The sequence below is a fragment of the Mobula hypostoma genome, chromosome 7, assembly GCF_963921235.1.
Source record: "Mobula hypostoma chromosome 7, sMobHyp1.1, whole genome shotgun sequence".
Lineage (NCBI taxonomy): Eukaryota > Metazoa > Chordata > Chondrichthyes > Myliobatiformes > Myliobatidae > Mobula > Mobula hypostoma.
The window spans coordinates 62,701,964-62,729,363 of NC_086103.1; the positions used below are offsets into that span (position 1 = coordinate 62,701,964).

Below are 27,400 nucleotides of genomic sequence, written 5' to 3' on the forward strand. Positions count from 1 at the left end.
TTTTCAATATATATCAAGCTCTTTCTTGAAAATCTTTTAACACATTACCCTCTGTCTTTACAGAAGGTGCCTCATTCCCTCCTTGTTTAAGCATTTGCTTACAGGTGGTATCATCTCTGTTTATTTTTCTCTGTAATATACAGCTGTCTATTATGATCTCACCAAGGGCAATCCCTTCTCTATTTGCTTGACTCTAGCAAAGACCACTGGTAATTGCCTTGAATTTTTATGGCTTTATTAATCTGCTTTGCTGATTTTAGTGATTTATATGCTGAGATATCAAGGTTTTATTATAATAATTAAAATCTCTTGTAAAGATTATTGAAGTGCAGTAATTCCTTAATCCTCTTTTAACACTTCTCCAATTGAGTCACTGCTACATACAGTTTAAAAATGCCAGCTCTAGGTTAACTACTTGAATAAATTCTCCTCCTTGACTCAAAAGTGAAACACTGTTGGACACTCATGTACAAGCACATCATGACTCAATTTTCTTTCATGACTCAACCTTCTAGGTATTGAGATAATCTGAAGTTCTATTTGATTACAATAATATTTGTTACAAAATTTATTCTCAGCTGATTAAACAGGTGATTTTAAAAAGTTAGCTATATTTTCCCTTGTTATGTTCATTTTATGTATGTACCTACTACTCACAATCCGGTAAACCTCTCTGAAGCTCTCAAAAGGAAGATTCAATGGTGTGACCTATGACATTTTGTTCTACAAAATTAGAGCATTGGCTGGTTAAAAGGAGCAATTTAAAATGTTGGAGTGGAATTCTGCAGTAGTTATTGTTCACCTTCCTCTGTTCTAGATTTGATTCATAATTCAAAGTAATCTATGAAGATGTGGTTATAGTCCAGTATAAACATTAACCCTATCTTACCTAAAATTTTATATAATGACCATGACAAGATACATTTATTATGAATCATAGAGTAATATTTTGAAATTTTTTTAATGTCCAGCATCTTCCAATTTATTTATTTTCCCACCAATTCTTCATTCCTTGTATTTACAATTTACAAAATAGCAGCTATCAATGCATTGAGTTTCAAAGTGAGAAAGAGAAGACTTCATTTCTACTTTCACATTGAGAGTTTTGTTGCTGCTGTTATGTTTATCTTCTGATCTGTATCAGGGCCGGATTAACCTAGTAGCAAAAGTAGCATATGCTACGGGCCCCGCATTTTCGAGGGCCCCGCCTGCACTAAATGCTTGCAAACTGCAGTCTGGTGAAATTGGCATCTCACTGTATTCTCACGACTGTTAGAGTGAGTTTTGGGTAGACAATTCATTTACTCTTAAATAAATGACTTCAGCCATCAGTCTTCTGTTCTTTGACAAAGTACTGCAGATTGAGTTCATAACAATGCATTTTCTAAAAACTGTGAACCCAGTTTCATTTGTACCAATGCATCTCTGACGCCTCTGAGACAAGAATGCTAAGTTTACAGGTAGTTGCGAAGACACCATATCTATGCTTTTTGAATAGGAATTGTCCTCTGTGTTAGCACGTACCATACCAAATAATGTATTTTGGATTTTAACTTGCATTCCTAAAGGCCATGAATGCCAGTTTAGGCATATTGGTGCCGGTAGAACGAATTTAATTAAAAGATGTGAAAACTTCAAAGGAATATCCATACTTGTAACTATGAAATGTCCTTCATGTTTAGCAAATACATATCAAGCCTCAATCACAAGGCGGTTAGACCTGTTCTACTGGGGGTCTCTGCCTGCTGTAACCTTGTTTTGTCGAATAAAGAAACTGCCTTGTACCTACCGGTAATGCAACGCGCTGTGATTTCATCCACGCCACAACAACAACGATCTGGCAACGCTGTTGTTTTCATGTCGGGGGAGCTACATGCTGCATGGTACAGTATGTGTGTGCAGGCGTGTGTTGGCTCCTTGCTGTGTCGTGGTATAAATGCTCATGCAAACCAAGGAAGGCGACATAAATTATACCTATCTAAAACAACATGTGAGGAATTCATCAATCTGATTGGATCCAGCATATTGGATCACATTATCGGTGAAGTGAAGAAATACAAGTATTATTCTGTTTCATTGGATTCTACTCCAGATATATCTAATGTGGACCAGCTGACTTTGACTGTGTGCTATGTTTTGCCATCTGGACCAGTTGAAAGATTTGTGAAGTTTTGGATATGGAAGGTCATAGCGCTGAACAGCTCGCTCAAAGTTTACTTGACTTTTTAAAGGAAAATGACATTGATATAAAAGACTGCCGTGGTCAAAGTTATGACAATGCCAGCAACATGAGTGGTAAGTATAGTGGCTTACAAGCACGAATTAAAGAGCTGAACGAGTTTGCGGATTACATTCCATGTTTTGCACATTCACTAAATTTGGTTGGAAAATGTGCTGCTGAATGTTGTCAAGAAGCATTAATTTTCTTTCAATTTGTAGAAAACCTGTACACATTTTTTTCTGCTTCTACTTATCGGTGGGATCTCCTTTCTGCTGCATTATCTGATGGTGGTGCTCATTTGCCCATTGTGAAAAGAATGTCAAACACCAGGTGGTCAGCTCGTGCAGATGCAACAAAAGCACTTTTACACAGCTTTTCTGCAATAAAACAAATCTTAGATGACATTTCAAATAACTATGATCAGAAGGCAGAGTGTCAACAACAGGCTTGTAGACTATTTTCAACTATGATGAAGTTGGAAACAGGAATAATGGTCATACAGCATTTTCAAATGACCAGTGCTTCTTTGCAATCTTCTGGCCAAAACTTGAACACAGCTTGTGCACTCTATGAATCCTTGCATGGATATATTCAAGCTATGTGGTCTACTTTTTCAGACATTGAGCAAAAAGGCAAGGATCTGACTAAGTGTGAAGATTATCAACAGCAAGCTCGAAGAAAACACAAGCAAAATCGCGCGTATGATGATTTCAGCGGTTCCAGCACTCTTGATCCACTTGTTGAATCTCAAATGCTTTCTCAAACTGAGCATTTCTTGCCATTATTGACAGCTTGCTTTCTGCCCTGTCAAAAAGGCAGAAAGCTTATCTGAAGGTGAATGGTGTTTTTGGATTCCTTGATCAGTTACAGTCATTTACACCTGAAGAGATTGTAAAGAGGCCACCAAATCTTATTAAATCATATCCGGAAGATCTGGAAGAAAGTCTTAATGAAGAATTTGTGCAGTTTACTGAACTGTTGAGAACTGATCTTGCTTCTCATATTGGCGCCAAACAAAAACTTGTAGAGTTACAGTTGTACCGTTTGATAACTGACAATTCTTTGGAGTCATATTTTCCAAATGTAGAAAATGCCTTGCGCATCTATTTGTCACTCATGGTTACCAACTGCAGTGGAGAACGCTCATTTTCAAAACTGAAAAGAATTAAAAATGAAGTAAGGAGCACCATGGGTCAAAACAGATTGAACAATCTCACTCTAATGAGCACTGAACATGAATTTCTGCATGAAATAGACATTTCCAAATCATCAACAAATATGCTCAAGCTAAATCTAGAAAATCTAACTTTTAAATTGTAGTTTTGTTACTTTTGACATTTGAAATTGATACCTACATTTAAGTAATACTATTGCTGAAGTGTCAGACATTTGTCCTATTATCTGGCTGTATAGCAAATGAAAAAATTGAATTACTTTACTATGCAAGTAAATAATTTATGGTTTAATACTTATGTGCTTTTTAAATTTAGGGCCCCTTCTTAACATATGCTACAGGCTCCACACTAGCTTAATCCGGCCCTGATCTGTATAGTCCTATTATGTGTTTACTAGAAAAAGAAGTTTCTGTTTTCCATAATCACAGATTCACCTTTCTTTTAACACACATCAAAGTTGCTGGTGAACAGGGCAGGCCAGGCAGCATCTCTAGGAAGAGGTACAGTCGACGTTTCAGGCCGAGACCCTTCGTTAGTCCTGACGAAGGGTCTCGGCCTGAAACGTCGACTGTACCTCTTCCTAGAGATGCTGCCTGGCCTGCTGCGTTCACCAGCAACTTTGATGTGAGTTGCTTGAATTTCCAGCATCAGCAGAATTCCTGTTGTTCACCTTTCTTTTTGCATGATTCATAAAAAAATTATTTTCAAGTTCTTACTGGTGTTAATATCTTTGAGATAAGCTATAGAATTCTCTATTCATTCCAAATTAATAGCTTATTAAAAATGCAGGTTTCTATCTATTAATTCACCTGAAAAAAACAGCAGAATAAATTTGACTGAGTTACATGGAACTACTTGGAATATCATGCGCCTTTAGGATGTCATGGGATAAAGATCACCGATTTACTGAAATCCACAAGTGTTTTAATCCAGCATCCGGTTGTTCAGAAATCCTGATATTCTTGCATCTGGCTCACTCATTAGTTCAGAGTGTGAGCCAAGGGATCAGATTTTGGGTTTTAGTGTGCAACCAAAGCCGAAATTGGAGGCCAGAACAGCAATAGTTAGGAACATGAAAAAGTTTGCAAATGGAATCAAGGTCCAGAGTGCTTGCGGATTTCTTGCTCTCTTTAAACATCAGATACTCTGGAAAATGTATTCTATCTCTGTGTAATATGTAAAATAAAAAGGTGTAACAATAACCCACCCGTATGCTGTTCCAGCACTGCAGGTGACAATTTATGAAATTTACCATATAACTGCATTAATTGATTGATTAAGTTATTAGAACACAACATCATTCTCTGGTTTTCTTTAACCAAAGCTTCTTATATGTAAAAAAAACTTGGGTGCTTAAGTTACACACTGATGTGAAACATCAAACATATTGTATATGAAAGTATTCATATCATGTATATGATACACTGCATTCATATCTTGTTGCTCCCTCGGTGATAATAAGAAAGGTGAGGAATGTCCTCTCAGTAATGTACTGCTCATTATGATCTAGGTTAGTGTGATTCCCAGCAGGAATAATGGTAACTGTGCCATGATAAGCCTTTGCTCAAAAAAGAATAGAGCAAGGTTGAACAGTCTCAGTCCAAATTGCTAAATGTTTCTATCAATGAGTAGCTTACTAACACAATATAGTAAAGAATGTTGACTTTAGTAAAATACTGAAGGGCAATTAGTGCGATGAAACCACTTTCACGATGAACATGAGTTACAGAGAAAAAAATGAAATTAAGTTAAAATGGAAGTTTTATTTTTCTTGTTAGAGCAGTGATTTTATTTCATGAATAATCCATCTGTATCTGGAAGATTCCTGGTGCTATCCCAGCTATTTGATCTTAGGCAGGGGTTTAGGTAAATTATTACTGCTTTTGCATAGGAATAATATCAATGAAAAAAAGATCGAATATCTTTAAAGTAGTTCTCTTGCGGACGCGTCTTCTTTGATTTCATTCTCCTGATTAATTGAGTTTGTAGATATAACTTTTCCTTTCAATTAGTGCAAATTCTTGTTAGCTGTCGGTATGACATCTTAAATGCACATCAGGGATTTGAAAATCTGCGCATGATATTAAGGGCAGTTCTCGCCTTTGAATTAGTGAGCAGGATAGATGTGGTGTCCTGTTTTCCAGAGAAGAAAAAGCTACAGTAAAAACATACCTTTTAAAATATTTTTAACTCTTTAATAGCATTTGAACAAATTTTGGCTTAGAAAATAATTGTGGAATATTAAATGTTGTCCAAAGGGGTTAATGGCAAGATGTAGAATTTGAAAATAATGAAAAATTATTGAATTATTTAAATATTATATTCATTCGAAAAGTAAATAAATGAGTAAAATATTGATGCCTGGAAATTCATCCCTGGTCAGAATGGTATCTATGTTATAGTATAGGATCAGCCATATTAGTGAATTTCAGAGGCAGAGTGTAATATGCTAACTCATAAATCTTTGATTTACAAGATTTGACTCACCCCAAAGATCTTCAATGGAAAGTAATGTTACTAATGAATAATTCTACTAAATATGAAAATATTTTAATTAAAATTGCTTTACTTTGAGTAAATATCTAAGTGTAAAGAATCTATTTCATACCAATGAAATATAATAAAATAATGGAAATGGTAGCCTTATTTGTTGAAAAAATATAATTTTGTTACCATTCTAAAGAAACTTTAATTGGTATGTGAAATGTTCATTGACAAATGTTGCAATACAGCTTAGATTATTTTAGTTTCTGTTTGTCAGAAAATTCCATTTCATTACAATTGAAAGAAGAAATTGCAATTGTTTCTTTGTAAACGTTGATTGTGTGTTCAAGAACTTATATAAGTGAGAACCTTCAATTGGCACGTCATGTGGCAAGATGCAAGCAATCTGGCCAAGAGTTTAATTTACCATATTTTCTGGCAAGGAGGTCACAAGTGGCATATACTTACACAAAACTCCCACTAGTAGGGCAGGGTGGAGTTGATTGGTAGGGAGGAATCCTGTATTGGAGCAGTGGGGAATTAGAGGGAAAATCCCATTGTCATTCTGTTGAGTGATTATGGAATTAGCACTCAAGATTTGAAAACTTTTGATTAATTTCATGATATATTGACATCAAATTAAAGCTCAAAAATAAAAGAAAATGGATAAATCTAAATAGATAATGTGCCTGTCATTCTTTGCATGAAAGTTTGACAGTATAAACAGAGCACTTTAGAAAAAAGCAAAAAGAAATCAATGACAGTGAAGCTCCTTGTTGGAAAAGCATGGTACTGTGAACCGATTACTCATTCTTGTTTGCTTCACAGCCTTCGCCTTTATTTATTTATTCATGTTTCTGCTGCTTTCTTTGCAATTCTTTGGAGGCACTGAAAGCGGCCGGAGTTCACCTTATTATAGCCAGCTAGACATCAAGCCAAGTCCTGTCCAGACTCCTATACATTTCCATATACCAGGTAGGAGCTTACGCATTCACCAGCATGGCTTGAATGCATTAGACCAAATAACAGAATTTCTATTTTACTTTAAGGTGATAGTTTCAAATGTAGAATTGCACACAGCAAAAATCAATAGCTGTTGCAAAGAGACATGCAGATTCAAGCTCAGTGGGAAACAACTTAACCATTTTGATTCTCAGTTATAAAGTTCCATATCAATTATTAAACATTGCCAATAAATAGATGCTTACATGTTCGCCTTAGTAAATTATTTGGAGAGAGATCCCATGTGCCACAAGACTGCTGACAAATGCAGAATTACATAGAGATGTGTGGCAACTTAGTAGAAAATAATATTTTGGCAGACAACACAAATGGTGTACATGAGGTCTATGCAAGTGCAGAGGCACAAGGAAATTCCATTAGCATCAGGTTCCTCTCCAAGTCACACCCACTCCTCAATTGGAAATTTATTACCACTTCTTTATCAATGCTGGGTCAAAACCATGTAATTCCCTACCCACAAGCACTGTGGAGCTAACTTCTATTCAAGAGAGTTGTCAACCACAGTTTAAGAAGGCAAAATCTTCTACTTTCTCAAGGGCACATGGGGGAAGACCATCCAAATGTTGCCAGAATTCCATAAAATGATTTTTTAAATATTTCTGTTATCAGAAATCCCCAATCTCAGTCAAGAGGAGTTGGGGAACACAAAGTAATAGAACAGCTGTGCAATATTTCTCAAAGGACAAATAGATGGAGTTATTCATTCATCAGAATTCTTGCAGATTATAGTGCATTGAACTTAGAAATGGAGATGATTATGTTTAGTAAATTCATGGGTAAAGGCTTCATATGGAAAGATAGACAGAGTATTCCAGTGCTGTACATGCGGCACTTAAATTTTCTCACAGAACTCCTAATTAGAAGAAAACTGCTTTTTAATTCTTTCATCATTCATAGCGATGTTGTACACAAGGTCCCCATGATTGCCCATTTCTTAACTGTTCCAGATCTATAATGTTATTTAGAAATAAATACATTGTCAAGTTTATAACTCTTAAAAGAACTAAAGCAGCTTTTTTCACATGACTGAACAAGGTTTGCACTGAACATTTAGAGATAACTCTGTATTCTTAAAGAACATATGGGTGCATAAAATAAGTTACTGCTTCCTACATGTACAATGACATTCGTGATATTTTTACATGTACTATGTCCAAAGACACCTTTTCTGTTTCTGTATGTCTCATTCATTATGTCAGAACATTTCAAAAGGCAACAAAAAAGTGCATCCCATTGGCACTTTACCGTACTTCCAGAATACATAAAAAATTAGCTTTACACAGCAAGTCCCAGCAGATGGGAAGTGAGAACACAATCCAGTGGTATATTGCTAAATAGATAGAAATGATTGTGATAGTTGCATGGCTCACTTATTTGTTTTCTGGAGTAAAACCAACACCAACAGCAAGTTTGGAAAATCTATGTAGAATGTTAGTGTTTAAGGAAGGGTCAGTTCTACTTTTGGGCCACAGCCTCACAATAACTTGTTAGTAACTCTCCATTTTTACCTACTAATTTGTGATACACAACCAATGGAATGTGACATATTAATGATCAGGCATAAGTTTGCTTCAAATAGGTTCCAAATAGTGACAATTGCTTTATGAAACAAATATGCAGCATTTGTTTATGCCATGAATGTGCCAACACTTTGCATCATTTATTTTTCTGTTGGCTTTCTGGTGATTTTCTTTTCAATGGAACTGGCATGATGTGTAATTGTAGAGGCAAGCACCATTACTGCAATGCAATGCTATGCTTCAGGATCATGTCTTCATGCTGTTAACAGTCATTGGATTTGCTTCATTTATTTATAAGGCCACTTTCATGGCATATTACATGCAAAAATATGTGATATATGTTTTGTAGTTGCACCAAGGCCCAGAGGAACCTTGTTTCATGTGGTTGTATATATTACAGTCAGATGACAATAAACTTGAAAAGAAAGTGTCTCAAAACAAAGCAAGTAAAATGAATTAATCCACAGTATAGACTTAGTTAAAGGTATCTGAAGTTTTGGATATTACTACAATTCAGGAAGTATCAAGTTAACACAAGGATTGGATTCAGCATTGAATTTACACTCTAATTAAGATAAATTACAGGACTAAAATGAAATCTTATGTAATTTACTGCATATTATTATGATTCAATAGCTAACTGAAGTAAAACCTTCTTAATTAATGCTATGTCAGAATGAAGTACTATTCTATATGACGCACTATGTCAGTACATTGTATTTTGCTGTATTAACAATTGCTATCCTTGCTTTCTTCTCTTTTTCTTCAGCTAGTGGAGAAAGTTCTAATATCTACCGGAAGCCCCCTATCTATAAGCGACATGGTACTATCTGCATGATTCTTACACATAAGTCTTTTAATGTTTACAGTATTTTTAAATGTAGAGTTTGTTCAGTAAAATACAGTTGAACTAAGGCTTATGAGCTAAATAGTTTTAAGAATAATTCTTTGTAAATTATCAAGTGACTCTAATGCAGAGAATTTCTCTGTACTTAAATTTTCAGTTTGCACAGTTAGTAAATATACCTTTCTCCTAGATTTTGAAAAAGATATTTTTCATACATTATCCTGCATCACTATTCCACACAACTCTTTCAGGCCATTTCAAAGAAAATAGTAAGCAACCTTATGATAAACATACTTTACTGAGACCTATTTGCACCCGAGGAAATTATTGTTTTTGTTTGTTTCCTAGAAATTTTTCAAACTGATTACCAACATGTAGATCATATTTTGAGTGAGCCTTCTGGTTCCTGTTTTTTTTTTGCAGCAATCACCAATTCAATCTGGTTTGCAGCCTATAAGAAAAATAAACAATTGTTATGTATTTGAGAAGGCAATTTCTCCTACAGTCTTGTCTATGAGCATCATTTCACCGAATTTGAATCAAAAGAAGAAACCCTGTATCATTCAATTGTTTGGGCACCAGTTTAATTGACAGGCTCATTATGCACAGTAGCAGTTTTCCATTATTAAACATTTTCTTCATGCTTAATAATGAAGGAGACTGATTGTTATTATTTATAGTAAATAAATATTAGAAACATGTAACTTGATTTCTTCCCCCAGGTGAAATAAGCAATAATTCTTTGAACATACATACATCACTGTAGCTGCTGTACGTATATACAGTATTACAGTGATTGTGATGGAAAAAGACTTTGTTTGTACTTTTCTGAAACAGACAATTTAAAACCTGCAGTTCACTATTGAACTATAAATAAAATAGACATAAATTTGCACTTTGTTGCCCTCCACACCGTGCTGAAAAAGAAAAATTTTCTCTTCAATATATATATTTTTTCCATATCCTGTTGCTTACATTCCTCACTCTGATGCTTGTTTCTTTTCCTGCCTGCTAACTGGGCTTTGGCTCATCAATATGCTGTAAGTAATCTTGGTTACTTTAATATAGTTATTCAATCTGTGAATTTCAATGTATGTCTCTTAGAAAAACAAGAGATTCAAAATCAACAATATGTCTTCCATTTTGTATCATTAAGAGGAATGCAATTATGGTTGCAAAGATGCTAAGATTTACTTTATTGAGAATGGAACATCGAAGCAACTAACTCATATCTAAAACAAATGTCTCACCAGTATTGTAATCTATCTAGACTATGTAATTAATCCAAGTCTAATTAATTTTAAGAACATGGTTTGTATCTTTAATTACATGCAAATACAAGGTTCATACCATGATGAACTCCGTTCTATATTTCTGCATCCTTGTTTATATTTGTCAAATAAAGGTAATAGTTGTGCATCTTTTATTACTGGGACAATAGATATTTCTAGCAGGTATTTTATGTAAAATAGTGTTATTTGCTAGAATAACTGGTAGGAAGATGAATTCTTAGCTTAAAATGTGTTATGTTATTGGCTATCAATTTCATGTGAATAATTGGATAATTAGTCACATATTATAGAAAGAAATACAGTGCATCTACAAAAATTACGATGGTTAATAACTAATACCACATATGCATATGCACTTTCACTGAAGTTGATGATTGTTTGAACATGGCGTACAAGGAACCATCCATGTCAAGGATAGAATTGCTGGGCCTTTACCACTGCTGTGCTCAATAACTTTACATAATCTCATTCTGATGATCTCATCAGAAGCCACAAGTTAACTTACGTGACCTCTTGGCATGGTGGGAGCCTTGAAGGAGTCAGCGTTCAATTGTGGACATCATAGCAACAAAGCAGGCAAGATAGACACCTTCAGACAGTCTTCCTTTCTTCTGTGGCTGAACTCCATCCTGCCACACATTCCAAATCCTATGACAATGTGCTTTGCATGCAGATTGCTCTAATATCAACAGACTTGTATGCTGCTGCATCAGCCACGTAGATGTTTACAATTTAATTTTCCATTGTGCATCGTGTGCATTAAGAAATGTTGGTGAGTTTCAGCGATTGACTCAGCAGCACATAAAAAGCTTGCACAGCACAATACTATTACTAAATAACAGAAGGTGACTATTATCACCAATAAGATATACAGGTCTCATAATCTTAATAATTGTCATATAAGATGCAAGAATAGCAGTTGGCATTTGGAAGTTATAATTATTTTGACCCAAAGAGAAGCATCTCTTAGTATTCATTATATTATTCCAGCCCTCTAATAATACCTCCCATGACTCAGCCAAATTGTCACAAGTTATAGCAACATTCACTGGATGAGCGGTCAACGAGAACTTGGGCTTGAATATCTGAACTTGTTGAATAATGGAAATATACTTATTGACAAGCTCTAAATATTTTTCTCATATAATACATTAAATATTTCTAAGGTATTCTTTGCAATATCACATTAATAATAGGAGAACATCCAATTATTCAAGAAATATTAAAAACAAAATACTCTGCAGATGCTGGGATCAAAGCAACACTCACAACACGCTGGAGAAACTCAGCAGGTCGGGCAGCATCCGTGGAAATGACCAGTCAACGTTTTGGGCCAGAACTCTTCATCAGGACTGAAGAGAGAAGGGGCAGAGGCCCTATAAAGAAGGTAGAGGGAGGGTGGGAAGGAGAAGGCTGGTAGGTTCCAGGTGAAAAACCAGTATGGGGAAAGATAAAGGGGTGGGGGAGGGGAAGCAGGGAGGGGATAGGCAGGAAAGCTGAAGAAGGAATAGGGGAAAGCACAATGGGTAGTAGAAGGAGGCAGAACCATGAGGGAGGTGATAGGCAGCTGGGGGAGGGGGCAGAGTGAAATAGAGATAGGGGAAAGGAGGGGGAGGGAATTACCGGAAGTTGGAGAGTTCAATGTTCATGCCAAGGGGCTGGAGACATTCACATTCCCTTTCGGATATGTCCATACATGGCCTCCTCTACTGCCATGATGAGGCTAAACTCAAATTGGAGGAGCAACACCTCATATACCATCTAGGTAGTCTCTAGCCCCTTGGTATGAACATCGAATTCTCCAACTTCCAGTAATTCCCTCCCCCTCCCTTCCCCTATCCCAGTTTCACTCTGCCCCCTCCCTCATGGTTCCGCCTACTTCTACTACCCATTGTGCTTTCCCCTATTCCTTCTTCACCCTTCCTGCCTATCACCTCCCTGCTTCCCCTCCCCCACCCCTTTATCTTTCCCCTTACTGGTTTTTCACCTGGAACCTACCAGCCTTCTCCTTCCCACCCTCCCCCCACCTTCTTTATAGGGCCTCTGCCCCTTCCCCCCTACAGTCCTGACGAAGGGTTCCGGCCCGAAACGTTGACTGAGCATTTGCATGGATGCTGCCCAACCTGCTGAGTTCCTCCAGCATGTTGTGAGTGTTTATTCAAGAAATATTTCTATTCCTCATAGTCTTTTCATAAAATTTCATTGAGCATTATGTGGTGTTAGCATTAAGTTAGTGCATACAGTTGATCAGAAGAAAACTAATTAAAAATCAGAAAAAGCCGCTTAAGTTGAGCTTGCTTTTGCCTGGTATGTCAGTTGTGCTTGTTCGAGCAGAGATATTAAAGTGTGCTAAATTTAAGATGCACTTTTAGCTTAAAGGCTATCTTTAGAGGCAGGAAAAGGAGCCAGCTCAGATTGCAAAAATATGGAGAATTTACTGTTAATATATATTTGGACAGGCTCATTCAGTTGATTCGTGTTCGACTAAATTTAGAAAGCATGTGTCTAGAGAGTAATGTACTTGAATCTCTGGGCACACCAGCAAAAGCTGCCTCAAGCCGAAATAATTTTAGCACCTTAATCCAATATTCAACACCTTATGTACAGAAGTGAAGGACAATAAACATATTAATCTCCTGGATAGTGTACCTCTGGCTGGAGTATGGGGCATTTCTTACCTACTATTTTGAAACCATTGGAGCCCATGATTTGCATGTCGTGGGGCAAAGTTGTCGAGCAGTATTTACTTCTTTAACATCCAATTTAAATTAACGTTTACTACAGGTAATAAATAACCTTAAGGGCCATGTTTCTGCTACTGTGAACAAGATTCAACAGCAGAATTTAAAAGTACAGTTCACATAAATGCAATTAATCAATAGCACTGAACGCTGGTAGGAAAGCTTTATATACTCAGGGGCTCTGCACCAAAGCAAAGTAGAATATAATTTTTTCCAAAAAGAGAAACTTACTGTGTTTAAATCTAGTTGAAAGGCAAGTGAGGATTATCTGTTATACCAAATTTTTACATGGTTACACAATGTTCTTTTATGTGCTTTGAGAATAAGTTCAAAATCACCCAAACAGTGTAGACCAAGATTACAAGTCATGAATGTAACAGAATAGCTACAAACATTCAAGCTTGTGCATATCATGAGGTGTTCATTGGTTGTCCTTTACTACCTGGAGGAATAAAGGGTAATTTTGTGAGAGCAATCACTGCAACGCTCTGAACATTTCTTGCTTTGTTTTGGCTTTCTTGTGTCTTTTTTTTTAATATTGATGGTTACTGATATGTGAATGACGATGATAGAAATAACATTGCCCCATTTGAGAGGCATCCTGCCTTATGAGGAATGCTCCCATAATCTACTGCCATTATGTTCTCATTCAATCCCTATCCCTCTTTCAGACAATGAAGAGTGGCTTCTTTTCCTCTCTAATATTTGTATGTGATGGCATACAAAGCAGTTTGCTTATGTTGCAAAGACACCTGGAACTTGAATTGGTCTTCAATGAGATATTATAAGTGTTAGTGGCAGGGTAGCATTGCAACTAGCCAAAAGCTTTACAGTGCCAGTGATCAGGTTCAAGTCTTGCTGCTGCCTATAAGGAGTTTATATATTCTCTCTGCGACCACATGGCTTTTCTCTGCTGCTCCAGTTTCCTCCCACATTGGAAAGATGTAATGGTTCATAAGGGTTAGTAAGTTGTAGGGACACTATGTTGGCACCAGACGCAAAGGACATTGTGTAACTATGTGAGTTGCCCATAGCACGTCCTCAGACTGTGCCAACAATACATTTCATTGAATGTTTTGATGTATGTGTGACAAATAAAGATAATCTTTTTATCATTGTCTTCTTATAGGGAAAATCCTGACCTCAGATAATTGGTAGTGACTTCTTTTCCCGTCAGATGTTCTATATCTGCTTGCACAAAGATTTATTTGGCCACTTTTATTGGGATTTGAGTTAGCTGACCTTTTATGTAAGCAGAACAAGATGAACTCCTAATGGTGGAAACTTCAGTTTTGGAAGCTGCATCATACTGTTTGTTTGGTCTGTGTGTCCTTTCACAGTACTTGCAGTTCACATTTTGCCTGTGTGCTTATCCTATTTCTCTGTAACAACCCAATCCACTGGGAAATTTGTCCAGTGTTATAAATTCGGATAACTGTTATTAATAGGACATAGATAAGCAGCTTGGTTTGCCTAGTGATTACGTTCTCAGTATTCACGTGAGAAACCTGATCCAGTTGGGTTAGAGAGATACTCTGATCAATGCTCTGGTAAACACTTAGTGTTTGACATTGCAATGTTATTCAGTGGGATTCATTCCTGGCTCCAGTAACATTTCCTATCAGGCAGAGACAGAAAATGGCATACTAATCAGTGTTTCCTCACGGCTCTAATAAGATAGTCTATGTTGACCCCATTGTATATTGTGTGTAAGTAGACTTGCTGGTGTTAATATTCTCAGAAGAACAGGTCATACTGATGAGGAAAAGACAGAATGATACCTTCGTGAAATTTAAAACTGAAGTCAGAATTTTGGCAATCATGCAATTACTAAATCAATTAAGGTAAATTAAAGGACCTTTTAATGAAATTACACCTGGACTTTGCAGTACCTGCCTCCTGTATTGTGACATTTGCGTTAAACAAACCATATTTGTAAGGCTAAAAAAAAATTCTCAGTAAATGCCCAAACACTCAGAACAGGTGCTGAGTGCAGAAATGGATAATTAGTAAGTTTACCTTCCAAGCTAAGTAATTAAATGTGTTCAGGTTTCATCCGCATGATCATAATTAAGCTGTATTAGTCGCCATCATATTTGAGAGAGAAAACATTGTGAAGTAACAAAGACAAGACTGGTTTTCTGACCCTTCCAATACAAGTGATAGCCTGCTGTAACCATTTTCTTGAATTTGAGGTTTATATGCAGCCATATGTGTGGTCGTCCTATGCATCAAAGTTCTCCAAGAGATATGAATGCACTGATGATGATTGATGTATTTTTAAACTAGTTTTATTAAAAAATCAGCACCAAACTTTTGGAAGAGATTTTAACTTTCTGTGCACAGAGCAGTGTTAAGGTGGACTTTCACAATTTCATCCCTTACTTTACTTTAAGTTTCTCTAAAGCCTTCTGCTGGCTAGGTAAGGTGCCTGTTCAAAGCAGACAAAAGACTCATTTATAAGTTCGAGTCTTATGATTTGCATAGGGCTCTAACAACATTTTAGCTACCTGTTTGTGAAAAGACCTGGCTTGAAAGGGTAAGCACTTGTACGTTGAGGAAGAGGAGGAGCAATGTGATCCTGAACACTCTCACATCCTCACAAAACTCTCTCTTCTGTTTATGTGTTCTTCCCTTTCTTTTTCCTCCAGCAGCCTCTATGACACTGAGCTCACAGAAACTCAACACCAGAGAGTAATATCAATTAGCTATCCTGTTGAAAATGACATCCAAATCTTGTCGCTTGTTCAATTTGTGATTTGAATTGCAGCATTTCCTCATTTGCATAAGTTAAATAAATATGATCTTTCTGATTTGATTTATTTTGTTAAACATTGTACAAAACATATCATGAAAAGATGTTGTAAGTTTCTGTGAAGGAATGACAATTTCCCCTCAAAATGGAGACCCAAAGAGTCATATAGTACAGAAAAAAGCCACTATATTCTTGCCAATCATCAAGGACCCCTACGTACCAATCTTTCTGATTGCTTCTGAATGTCCACAGCATGTAGAAGCACATTTGAAGGGTTTAGAAATATATTGAGTATTTTTTAAAAAAACAGATTTTTGGATTTGACATTCTGGGACTTGCTCACATGATTCCCCCTTATGATAAAAAGGGCCCTTTTGATACATGGAGGCCTCACCATGAAGGACCTTCCCAGTAGATTCTGCACACTCCTGCTGGGGTGATTACCAGAAGATGTGTGAAAGGCAGCAGCATTGCTGCTGGTGTAAATTTGATCCTGTTATTTCCTTGTCATTTAACATTTCTACTTACAGACTTTACATTTCTTCCTACCTTTGACCTTTTGGCAAGCTTGGATATGTGGCTTCCACTGCCATCACCAAAATTGAGACCCCAACACAAATCTACGCAGGATGCTAATAACGTCGTACAACCAATTTGAGCAGCTGCCCATTTTCCCTCCTTTCTATCTGATGTTGTTTATCCAATGCCTAGATAAGTCAATAAAGTAACATAACAATGAAATTCAGTTCCAGTTACAGTAAATACTATAGAACATAGTGATAGTATATTAAGCTGATACCATTTATTTCATCTGTGCTAACATTCACCCAGCCAGTTTAAAGCAAGTGGAATTTACTGCACTTCTAATTTATTTTAGTTAATAAATATGTTTAGCTATTGGTGGGGCCAGAAAGAACATTGATGGCCACCATTGCTTGATGAATATATTATAAAGACAGGTATGTTCTGAGTGGTCGGAACATTTCCAGACTCTCTTCAGCACCAACCACATGGTCCAAGACTCAGCAATTCATCGCATCCCACAACAGCCAGAGAAAACAGAACTGGACAGGATTCCAACCCTAGAAGAGACAGTCAAGGCCATAGAGCAGCTGAAAAGTGGCAAGGCAGTGGGAGTTGATGGAATCCCACCTGAGATTTGGAAGCATGGGGACCCAGTGTTACACACCAAACTCCATGAGTTCTTTGTCTGCTGCTGGGAACAAGGTAAACTACCACAGGACCTTCGTGATGCAGTCATCATCACCCTGTATAAGAACAAGGGGGAAAAGTCCGACTGCTCCAACTACTGGGGGATAACTCTGCTCTCTATTGTGGGAAAAATCTTCGCAAGAGTACTTCTGAACGGATTGGTGCCCATCATTGCAAAAGAACACCTCCCAAAGAGCCAGTGTGGCTTCAGAGCCAACAGGAGCACCACCGACATGGTATTTGTTCTCAGGCAGCTCCAAGAGAAATGTAGGGCACAGAACAAGGGATTATACGTGACGTTTGTCAACCTTACCAAAGCGTTCGACACCGTGAGCAGGGAAGGTCTGTGGCAAATCATGGAACGACTGGGATGTCCCCCAAAGTTCCTCAGCATGGTCGTCCAGCTACATGAAGATCAGTGTGGCCAAGTCAGACACAACAACGACCTCTCAGAACCCTTTCCAATCGGCAACGGAGTAAAGCAAGGCTGCGTCCTCGCGCCGACTCGCTTCACCATCTTCTTCAGCATGATGCTCGAAAGGGCCACAGAAGACCTTGATGACGAGGACGGTGTTTACATCCGATACCGCACCAATGGCAGCCTGTTCAACCTGAGGTGATTACAGTCCCACACCAAGACATTGGAGCAACTCACCCGAGAGCTACTCTTCGCAAACGATGCTGCCCTTGTTGCCCACACAGAGACAGCCCTGCAGCGTACAACATCCTGCTTCGCAGAGGCTGCCGAGCTCTTCGGACTGGAAGTCAGCTCGAAGAAGACAGAAGTTCTCCATCAGTCCGCACCTCAGGAAGATTACCACCCTCCCCGCATCACCATCGGTGAGGTAGAGCTGAAGATAGTCCACCAGTTCAGCTACTTGGGGTGCATTATCTCATCAGATGCCAAGATCGACAAACAGATTGACAACAGACTGGCAAAGGCAAACAGCGCATTCAGCAGGCTGTACAGAAGAGTCTGGAACAACAAGCATTTGAAGAAAGGCACAAAGATCAGTGTGTACAGAGCCGTTGTATTGACCACTCTCCTGTACAGCTCCAAGTCGTGGGTCACCTACCGTCACCACCAATGACTCCTTGAGGCGTTTCCACCAGCGCTGCCTTGGCACCATCCTCAACATCCACTGGAGCGACTTCGTCACCAACATCGAAGTCCTCAAACAGGCGGAGGTCACCAGCATTGAGGCCATGCTGTTGAAGACGCAGCTGCGCTGGGCAGGGCACGTCTCCAGGATGGAGGATCATTGCCTGCCCAAGATTGTGCTGTATGGCGAACTGTCCACTGGCCACCATGACAGAGGGGCACCAAAGAAGAGGTACAAGGACTCTGTGAAGAAATCTCTTGGTGTCTGTCACATTGACCATCACCAGTGGTCTAACGTAGCCTCTGACTGCGAGGCCTGGCGACACACCACTCACCAGTCTGTCTCCTCCTTCGAGAACGCATGCAGGGCTGGCATTGAGGACAAAAGGAGAAGGAGGAAGAACCATGACACAGCAGCACCAAACCCAGAACAGAATTTCCCTTGCAGCCGCTGTGGCCGAGCCTGTCTGTCCCGTATTGGCCTTGTCAGCCACTGGCGAGCCTGCAGCAGACGTGGGCAGCCCCCTTCCTAAATCTTCGCTCATGAAGCCAAGCCATGATGATGATGATGTTCTGAATAGCTTTGAATAAAACATATACAGGCATAAAATTTACCTGCACTGTAATTTTATTATTGTTTTTTTTAATTTCTTCTTTGAATACAGTCTACATAGTTTTGCTGAAGCAATTTGTGCAGGATGGACAATGGAAGGCAATGTATATAATTTAACTCTCCTTCATTGTATTGGCACTTATGTCATTTGCTGGAAATAATTTTTTTTTGTTATTCTTGCATTCAACAAGACGCAATGAAATTTCATTTTCATCTCCACAGATGAACTTGTAGGGAAACTATTGCCTGCCATAACATTAAGAAGGTTATAGGTTTGATGTAAATTTGCTGAGTCAACTGATAACTAGCTTTCTCCACAGCTTACCTTGCAACAGTTGGAAAGTGAAGATCATCTGGGGGCTGCACCTCGTTGCTTTTCAGTTTCTGTGTTAATATGAAGTGAGAATTGGATCAATGAATTAGCCCTCAGAGAAAGAACAATAGAACGGAAGAAATCTATTCCCCCTATTGGTGAACAGTAGGAGGAAAAGGCATTGAAACAAATTATGTATATAGTATTCTAACTGTGGTGCATTTATTTCTCAGAATATGTGTACATAGCAACAAAAAGCAAAACCAGCGAAGATATTGTACAGTCTGCAAGATATCCTGCAGCTTACTCTCCAGATATATTCCAGCAGACAGAGCCAGACTATTGGCATTACCCAACTTCACCTAAAGGTAAGCATCCAAATAGACAGATGTTAATGAGTATTTTATTTAATAAGTAATGCATATATTATATTAGTGGAAACGTGTAATCAGTATCCATATCCGTTGTTGGGGAGTGGTCTGAAGGAATGTTGTTTCATTTGGTTGTATATATGTATAATCAAATGACAATAATCTTGAACTTAAAGTTGGAAGCTAGAATTCCCACTACACCACCTGAAAATTAAAAAAAAAGTATTTCTCATAGTGTTTGCAGTCTATTAAAAGTATAAAAATAGAAATATGATTTCATAAATACATAAGAAATAAGAAGAGATGCAGGGCATCTGCCCCACTGAGCCTGCTCCATTCAACTGGATCATGGCAGATCTGGTCACAGACTCAGGTCCACCTACCTGACTTTTCCCATAACTGTTAGTTCCCCTATTATGCAAAGGTCTATCTAACTGTGTCTTAAATGAGGTAGCCTCTACTGATCCCTGAGCAGAGAATTCCATAGATTCACTGCTCTCTAGGAAAAGCAGTTTTTCTCCTTATCTCAGTCCTAAATATATTCCCCTAAATCTGGAGGTTATGTCTAGTCCAATTTACTGGTGGAAGCAGCTTTAAAAGATTCACCTCTCATTCTTCTGAGTTCCAGCGATTACAGCGGTAGCCCTCCGGTGAGCCTCAGGCTCGCTCAGCTCGCTGTCGTCTTGGGGGAGCAGCCTTCAGCCCCGCCAAACTGGGTAATCAAGTTTGTGTGGATGCTGTGTGATGTACCCCACCCCGTCAAATAACAGACAATACACCATATGCGATTAAATGATTACACTTTATAGATCTTACTAGAACTATGTAATTAATAGAGATAGAATATGAAGTAAAAGGCGCCAAACTTACCAAAGTTCAACCACTTGGTGCACAACAGTTGGAGCTCAAATAACGGAGTCTTCTTTCCGCCATTCGATCCCCTCTGACCCCCTCGACCCGTCGCCTGGGACCAACCACGGTGGTCGACCAGACGCTACATACGAGTCTGTCCTCGTTTCCTCTCCTCGCCGAAGACCCTGGGCCTCGGGCTCCCGCTCAGGGTCTGTTCCGTCGGCCAGCTTACAGCATCGCATCTCCTCTCTCTGTCCTCATCGCACCTTCTGCCCCAAAGCCCGCAAAAACAACAGCTTACAGACACACAAGAAGGAATAACATCTATCCCAATTGGTTAGCAAATGAATACAATTCTCTTATCAGTAATTATAACCCAAACAAGCTGCGAGAGAGAAGCACTTTCTCAGCAGTTAACATAACAAAGAAGCCATTTTATTAGCCGTAGCAGTAACATAAAAGAAGAAACCCCTTACATAGCCTTAGATGTTTCAACCTCTCTCTCTAGGTTAACTTCCTCATCTCCAGAATCAATCTGGTGAACCTCCTCTTCAACACCTCCAAAGTCAGTATACTGTATCTCTCCTCATGTAAGACCTCATCAACACCCTGTACAATTGCAGCGTAACCTCCTTGCTGTTAGATTCAATCCCTCTCCCTTGAGCAATGAAGCCCAACATATTCAATTTGTGCTCTTGATCATTTGTTGCATCTGCAAAGCAACCTTTTATGATTCATGTACAAGCACTCCCAAATCCCTCTGCATTATATCATACTGCAGTCTTTCACTATTTAAATAATAATCTGATTTTCTATTTTTCCTTCCAAAGTGGATGACCTCACATCTACAAGCATTGTACTCTATCTGCCAGACTAGTCCCACTCACTTAACCTGACTGTATCTCCCTGCAGGCTCTCCACATCCTCTGCACAATTTGCTTTTCCACCCAATTTATTGTCATCAGCAAACTCCGATACATTATACTCAAGTATCCTCTTCCAGATTATAAAATGTATAGTATATCGTGAACATTTGTGTCCTGACCCATAAGACCAAAAGATATAGGAGCAGAACTGACTGCCAACCAGAAAAACACCCATTTATCCCAACTCTGTGCCTTCTATTGGTTAACCAGTTAACCATCCATACTAATACTTACCCCCAACTCTATGCATCCTTATCTCATGGATAAATCTTTTATGTGGCACCTTATTGAATGCTTTCTAGAAATCTAAGTATAAAACATCCGCCTGTTCCCCTCTATCAATGTGCTTATTATATCTTCAAAGAACTCTAGTAAGTTTGCCAAACAGAACTTGCCCTTCACGAATCCATGCTGTGCCTGGCTGATGAACCTCTCCTAGCCAGATTTCTCACTGTTTTTTCCTTAATGATAGTATCAAGAAGTATTCAAACTATCAATGTTAAGTTAACTAGCTCTAGTTACCCACTTTTTGCCTAGGTCATTTTTTAAAGAATGGTATGACATTATCTTCCTGTTTCACAATTGCTACCTCATTGGGAAGAAAATTAATGGAAGCAAAATAAACCTTCAAGCATTAAAATAAATTAAGTAATTAAGAAGCTAAAGTTGAGTGGAAGAGTGAACTCAATTCAAGAATAAACAGGCTTTGGTAATAGCTCCATTTCTCTGTTAATCAGAATGTGCTGTGTTGAAATCTATATACCACGTATATTTTGTGCCTTGTTAACTGCAACAGTATTCAGATTTTCCTTGCTTAGTTAAATCAAAATCTGAGTTAAATCAGTCAAAGTTATTTGCTAAATATTGCTTGTGTCCAGTAAAGAACACTGCCCAGACTTTCCAGGAAAATATTATAGAACATAGAAGATAGAACAGTACAACACAGTACAGGCCCTTCAGCCCACAATGTTGTGCCGACCCTTAAACTCTGCCTCTCATATAACCCCCAACTTGAATTCCTCCATATACCTGTCTAGTAGTCTCTTAAATTTCACTAGTGTATCTGCCTCCACCACTGACTCAGGCAGTGCATTCCATGCACCAACCACTCTCTGATTAAAAAATCTTCCTCTAATATCCCCCTTATAGGGTTGACTTTCTTATATTGGTGTTAAGTCAAATAAGTGGCATATATAAGTGAAGTTTTGAGAAAACGTAGCAATGGTATCATCTGTGAAACCGCAGCTTGCAGACAGAGGAGCTAGAATTCTGGTGATGAACAGGACAGCTGAAACTTTTAGATTATTGATGAATAAAGGATGAAACTTTCTCATAGGTGCGCGGGCGCATTCAAGTTCCAATGATTCGCAAAGCACCAGAGTGACAATTTTCATTACATTATATGGTATTTGAAACGAAAAAGAAAATATAATAGAAACAAAAGTATCTGTAGTGGTTAAAGACAGATGCCATTCTTGTCTATAATTCCTACTATTGCTATGTATGTTCAAAATGATATTGTGTTTAAGATTACAAAGATCAAATTATCAAATTAGGTGAATGCAGGAACCTTAGAATGACTACACAGGCTTAAGATCAGAAATTTTGCTGAAAATTTCACTTCTATATCCTTAACATTAATATTTAATTCAAATTGTGAATTGTTATATTTTTCAGAGTGTGTTTTATCTCATTTTAAATCAATCATACCATTATGTTCTAATGATAAATTCATTTTAATAATAAAATATGCTACACTTTTGTCAAATATATACTGTTCATTTGAAAGCCAACTGCCTTCCACTGTTTTTCTTTTAATCATTCGTAACAAAACATTTACATCAGAGCAAAATGACATAGTTATAATTAAATATAATATGTAGCAGAATGAATTTTAATTTTAACGCTTAGTTTACAAGAGCATATTTAAGACAAAGGTAATTCAAATATCATTTGGAAACAATAAGCTTTTTATAGCTTCTATGCACAAAGGTAAGTACCCTTTGAAGTAATTTATGTCATTGTCCAGAGTAAGACTAAGATTATTTTAAACTAAACATAGCAATATCATCTGAGTTTAAGCATAAAGTGGACATTGATATATGACATTGAGCACGGCTCCAATAATTGTACTGATAGATCCATAGAGTTTGTTTACTTTTCCTCACAGCAGAATGAAGGGAGCTACAAGAGATTGTTAGTAAAAATATTAATAAGGAATTCTGAATTGATGCAGCAAACAGGTAAAATGTGAACATAACTGATTTGCAAAAAAAAAACTGAATTAACTATTTTATTGATTCAGAATAATGGATTCAGTCACCACCCAGTGCTGTTCTTATGACAACAGCTTAAGAGAAATTGGACAATTGTTGAATTTTTTTAAATGGCAAAATTGGGAGGACAATATGGTCAGCCTAGTAGCTGAAAATATTCTGCTTTAGTTCACCCACTGATCTACTGATAACTGAAGATTGTTTGTGATAGATCGGTCTTCTATTTTAGCCTCAAGATGGAGTCGAAGATCTTCTTCTGGTGCTGAAGATGATGGCCAAAATATTTGGGACCAGGGTATTCAGAGGGTATGAACTTTATCTCAAATGATTCAAAATTTACTACAGTAGGTAATCCCAGTTCTTGATTAGACAATGCATTTCAAACAACAATCCTTATGTAAACACCAAGACGATGCCTAATTTAGAAGACTATTGCAGATCCAATTGGTCTGAACATCTTCTGAGTCAATCCCAAGCATTTTTTACATTGTATATTCAGATAATTAAGTAAAACCATTAATAAATTGAAAATCAGCATGTATCAATTATAAGATGACATTTGATAATGTTTAGATATCAAATCTAAATATACATTAATGACATCTTGACATTGTTCATGTCCCTACACACCAATAATTTTCTTCCCGTGCTATTCTGAGATTATGCTTTGCACCTGTGGTGTAGTTCCACAAAAGTCAACATCTCCAGGTACTTTATATATTCATAAACAATAACAATTTTTTCAGTAATATCAGTGGATAGATATTTGGCATGTTCACTGCAGTCAATATTGATGAAGGAAAAGCAAAGAATCCTAAATTGTAGATAAACAGATCATCTAAATGCATGCTTATTTCAAAGTTGATCTTGGCAAGCACTTAAAGTTCCCTGATTTCATCGCATCATCATCACTGAAGCCTCTCAGAAACCCCGAAGCAGGTGGTCATGTTAGAGTTGACAGTTCCTTGAGAAGACTGGATTGAGGAGGCATTTGAGCATAAGAAAGACAAATACCAGGAGCTGGTAGAGCAGTACCAGAGACAGGGGTGGAGGGCACATTGTGAGCTTATAGAGGTGGGCTGTAGAGGTTTTTCTGGCTGCTCACTGTGCAGAACCTACTCTTCATGGCATTATGGAGGTTGCAAAGAAAAGAGCCATCAGGACTGTCACAGAAGCTGTTGAGTGAGACTCCAGATCACTATGGATCAAGAGGTGTGACCCATGGACCAGTGCTGCTGGGACACAAACCAGGACCCGATCAACCCTGGCTGGGTCACCTGGGTGAGTGTGTCTGATGTTGAAAGACACAATACACCCGAAGACCCCAGGTTACATCATTGATAATGTGTCCCAGTGCATCCTAGGATGTATCTCAGCATCATCCAGCATTCGACAAGACTCACAACTAATAGATTAAGTGAAATGCTTGGAATGATACAAGTCAGTTAGGATTTCTGACATTATCATTGTGAGAACTGATAGTCGTTTACCTTCACTACAGCAAAGTACAAACTTCAGAAAGCTCACATCACACTGGGGAATTACTTTCAGTGCCCAGTTACAGCTTCTGTGCCGCTCAATTTTGGTTAGTCACAACATTATTTGGTCTTTTCTTAGTTCTGCAGCAGTAGTACCATAATCCAGTAGCAGCAATTTGGTCATTTCAAGGACTAGTCACTTCTGATAATTGCATTGTAATCTTCATATTATAAATAATACAATAACTATCCTTCATAAATTCATTCAAAATTAGATAGCTCCCTCCAGGAGTATGTTCAAAATCAGGATTTTTATTGCTCTTCTCTTGTGTGGCTTGCAGTGTGATCCAGTGGCCTACATGTGCCATTTTAAATTTTGCCTCTCTTGTAAGTTAATTGTTGGATACATCTGTCACCACAGTGTCTCTAATATCCCATCCAGTCAATGCTACCTCTGAGAACAATCCCATTTCCTCATGCAACCCATTTTTAGTCACACGCTGATACATTTCTCCCACAAATCTTCTGCCACCCGTCTACGGTACTATTAGCCAATTAACCTACCAACCACTGTGTCTTTGGGACCTAGGTGGGAAACGGGAGCATCTGGTGAAATACACCATGACACAAGGAGAATGTGCAAGTCCATACAGCTAACGTCAGAGATCAGGATCAATTCAGCACCTCTAGGACTTTGAAGTATTTGATCACTTCCGAACTTTCAATCCATTTTGACATCACCCTCACAATCAGTCACAGTCGCTAGATAAGGAATATAGGAAGGAGTCGGTTATGTTGGAGATGGTGCAGATCGGTTCTCCAGGGTATTGTCTGGATCCAAGGGCTTTGGTTATCGAGAAAAAGTGGATAAGCAGTGCTTATTTTCCCTGGAGCAGAAGCTTTAAGGATTACTTGATAGAGGTATATCAATTTTAAGAGGCATAGGTATGAGCTTTTCTCATGATAGGGGTACCGAAACAAGAGAGCAAAAGCTTAATTGTGAAGAAGGATTTTTAAAAGGGATCTGAGTGGAAAACATTTTACACAACGAGTGGTTGATACCTGGTGCTCACTGCCAGAGGAGATGATGGAGCTAGATACAATCATTATAGCTAAGAGGTACTTAAGTAAGCAAGGTATTGAAGAATATGGACCTAATGCAGGCAAATGTGATTGGAGTGAATGGAGCAAATTTCTATTATAATATGCAGCATGTGTACAATAATATAAGACTATAAAATATGGAAGTAGAATTAGGCCATTTGGTCCAATGAGTCTGCTCCACCATTTTATCATGGTTGATTCATTTTCCCTCTCAGCCCCAGTCTCCTGCCTTCTTCCTGTATCGCTTCAAGCTCTGACCAATCAAGAAATATACCTTATAAGAAATATGCCTTAAATATACCGAATGACTTGGCCTCCACAGCCCCCTGTGGAAATGAATTCCCATTCTCTAGCTAAAGAAATTCCTCCTGATCTCTGTTCTAAATGGACATTTCTCTATTCTGACACTGTGTCCTCTGGTCTTAGATTCCCTCACCATAGAAAACATCCTCTCCAGATCCTCATCACATCCACTCTATCAAGCCATTTCAACATTCGATAGGTCACCCCCCATTCTTCTGAATTCTAGTGAGCAGAGGTTCAGAGCCATTAAACACTCCTCATATGACAAGCCCTTCAATCCCGGAATAATTTTCATGAACCTCCTTTGAACCCTCTCCAAAGTCAGCACATCCTTACTGTTATGTTACTTCTGTTTAAACATATCGTGGGTTAACAGTAAAGAATTATATTCTGGAAGAATTAGAGAACTTTTATTTACAGTAATAAACAAACACATCTTAGCCCAGCCACATGCTGGAACATTCTGGCAATCCCACGCATGCTCAGTGCTCTGTCCAATCATGTACTGGCACGTCATTGCAGGTGATGTCACCACATCTTCCTTTCCTTAAAAAGAAAAAAAATTAACAACATTTATCAAGACACATCTATATCAGATAACTGAAACTCTTAAGTTGGCTCTTTCTTAAGACCTTTGCGATTCTTTCTTAACACCGCCCCCTCCTCTGTTTGGACCATGCGTGATCTGGTCTGTGTTCATGTGTTCCTTTTATCTTGTATCCTCACTTTGTCTCCTTGTCCTTCAGGCAAACATCTCCTTAGATCAGTCAATTCACGTTCCACTTCCATTTG

At 38.1% G+C, this 27,400-nt stretch overlaps 1 protein-coding gene across 10 annotated transcripts in view; it reads left to right on the plus strand.

Annotated features, from left to right (window-relative positions):
- The window catches only part of ablim3 (actin binding LIM protein family, member 3), a 331,288-nt gene that overhangs the window by 277,273 nt on the left and 26,615 nt on the right, over window positions 1-27,400 (plus strand). For 6 of the 10 annotated variants that reach the window (XM_063053520.1, XM_063053522.1, XM_063053525.1 and 3 more), the window contains 4 exons: window positions 6,766-6,855; window positions 9,193-9,246; window positions 19,547-19,666; window positions 23,953-24,029. In XM_063053520.1, coding sequence (XP_062909590.1) covers window positions 6,766-6,855; window positions 9,193-9,246; window positions 19,547-19,666; window positions 23,953-24,029 — 341 coding nt within the window. Of the gene's footprint in view, window positions 1-6,765; window positions 6,856-9,192; window positions 9,247-19,531; window positions 19,667-23,952; window positions 24,030-27,400 lie in introns of all 10 variants that reach the window. The other 4 variants (XM_063053523.1, XM_063053529.1, XM_063053526.1 and 1 more) reach the window with 2 other exon arrangements.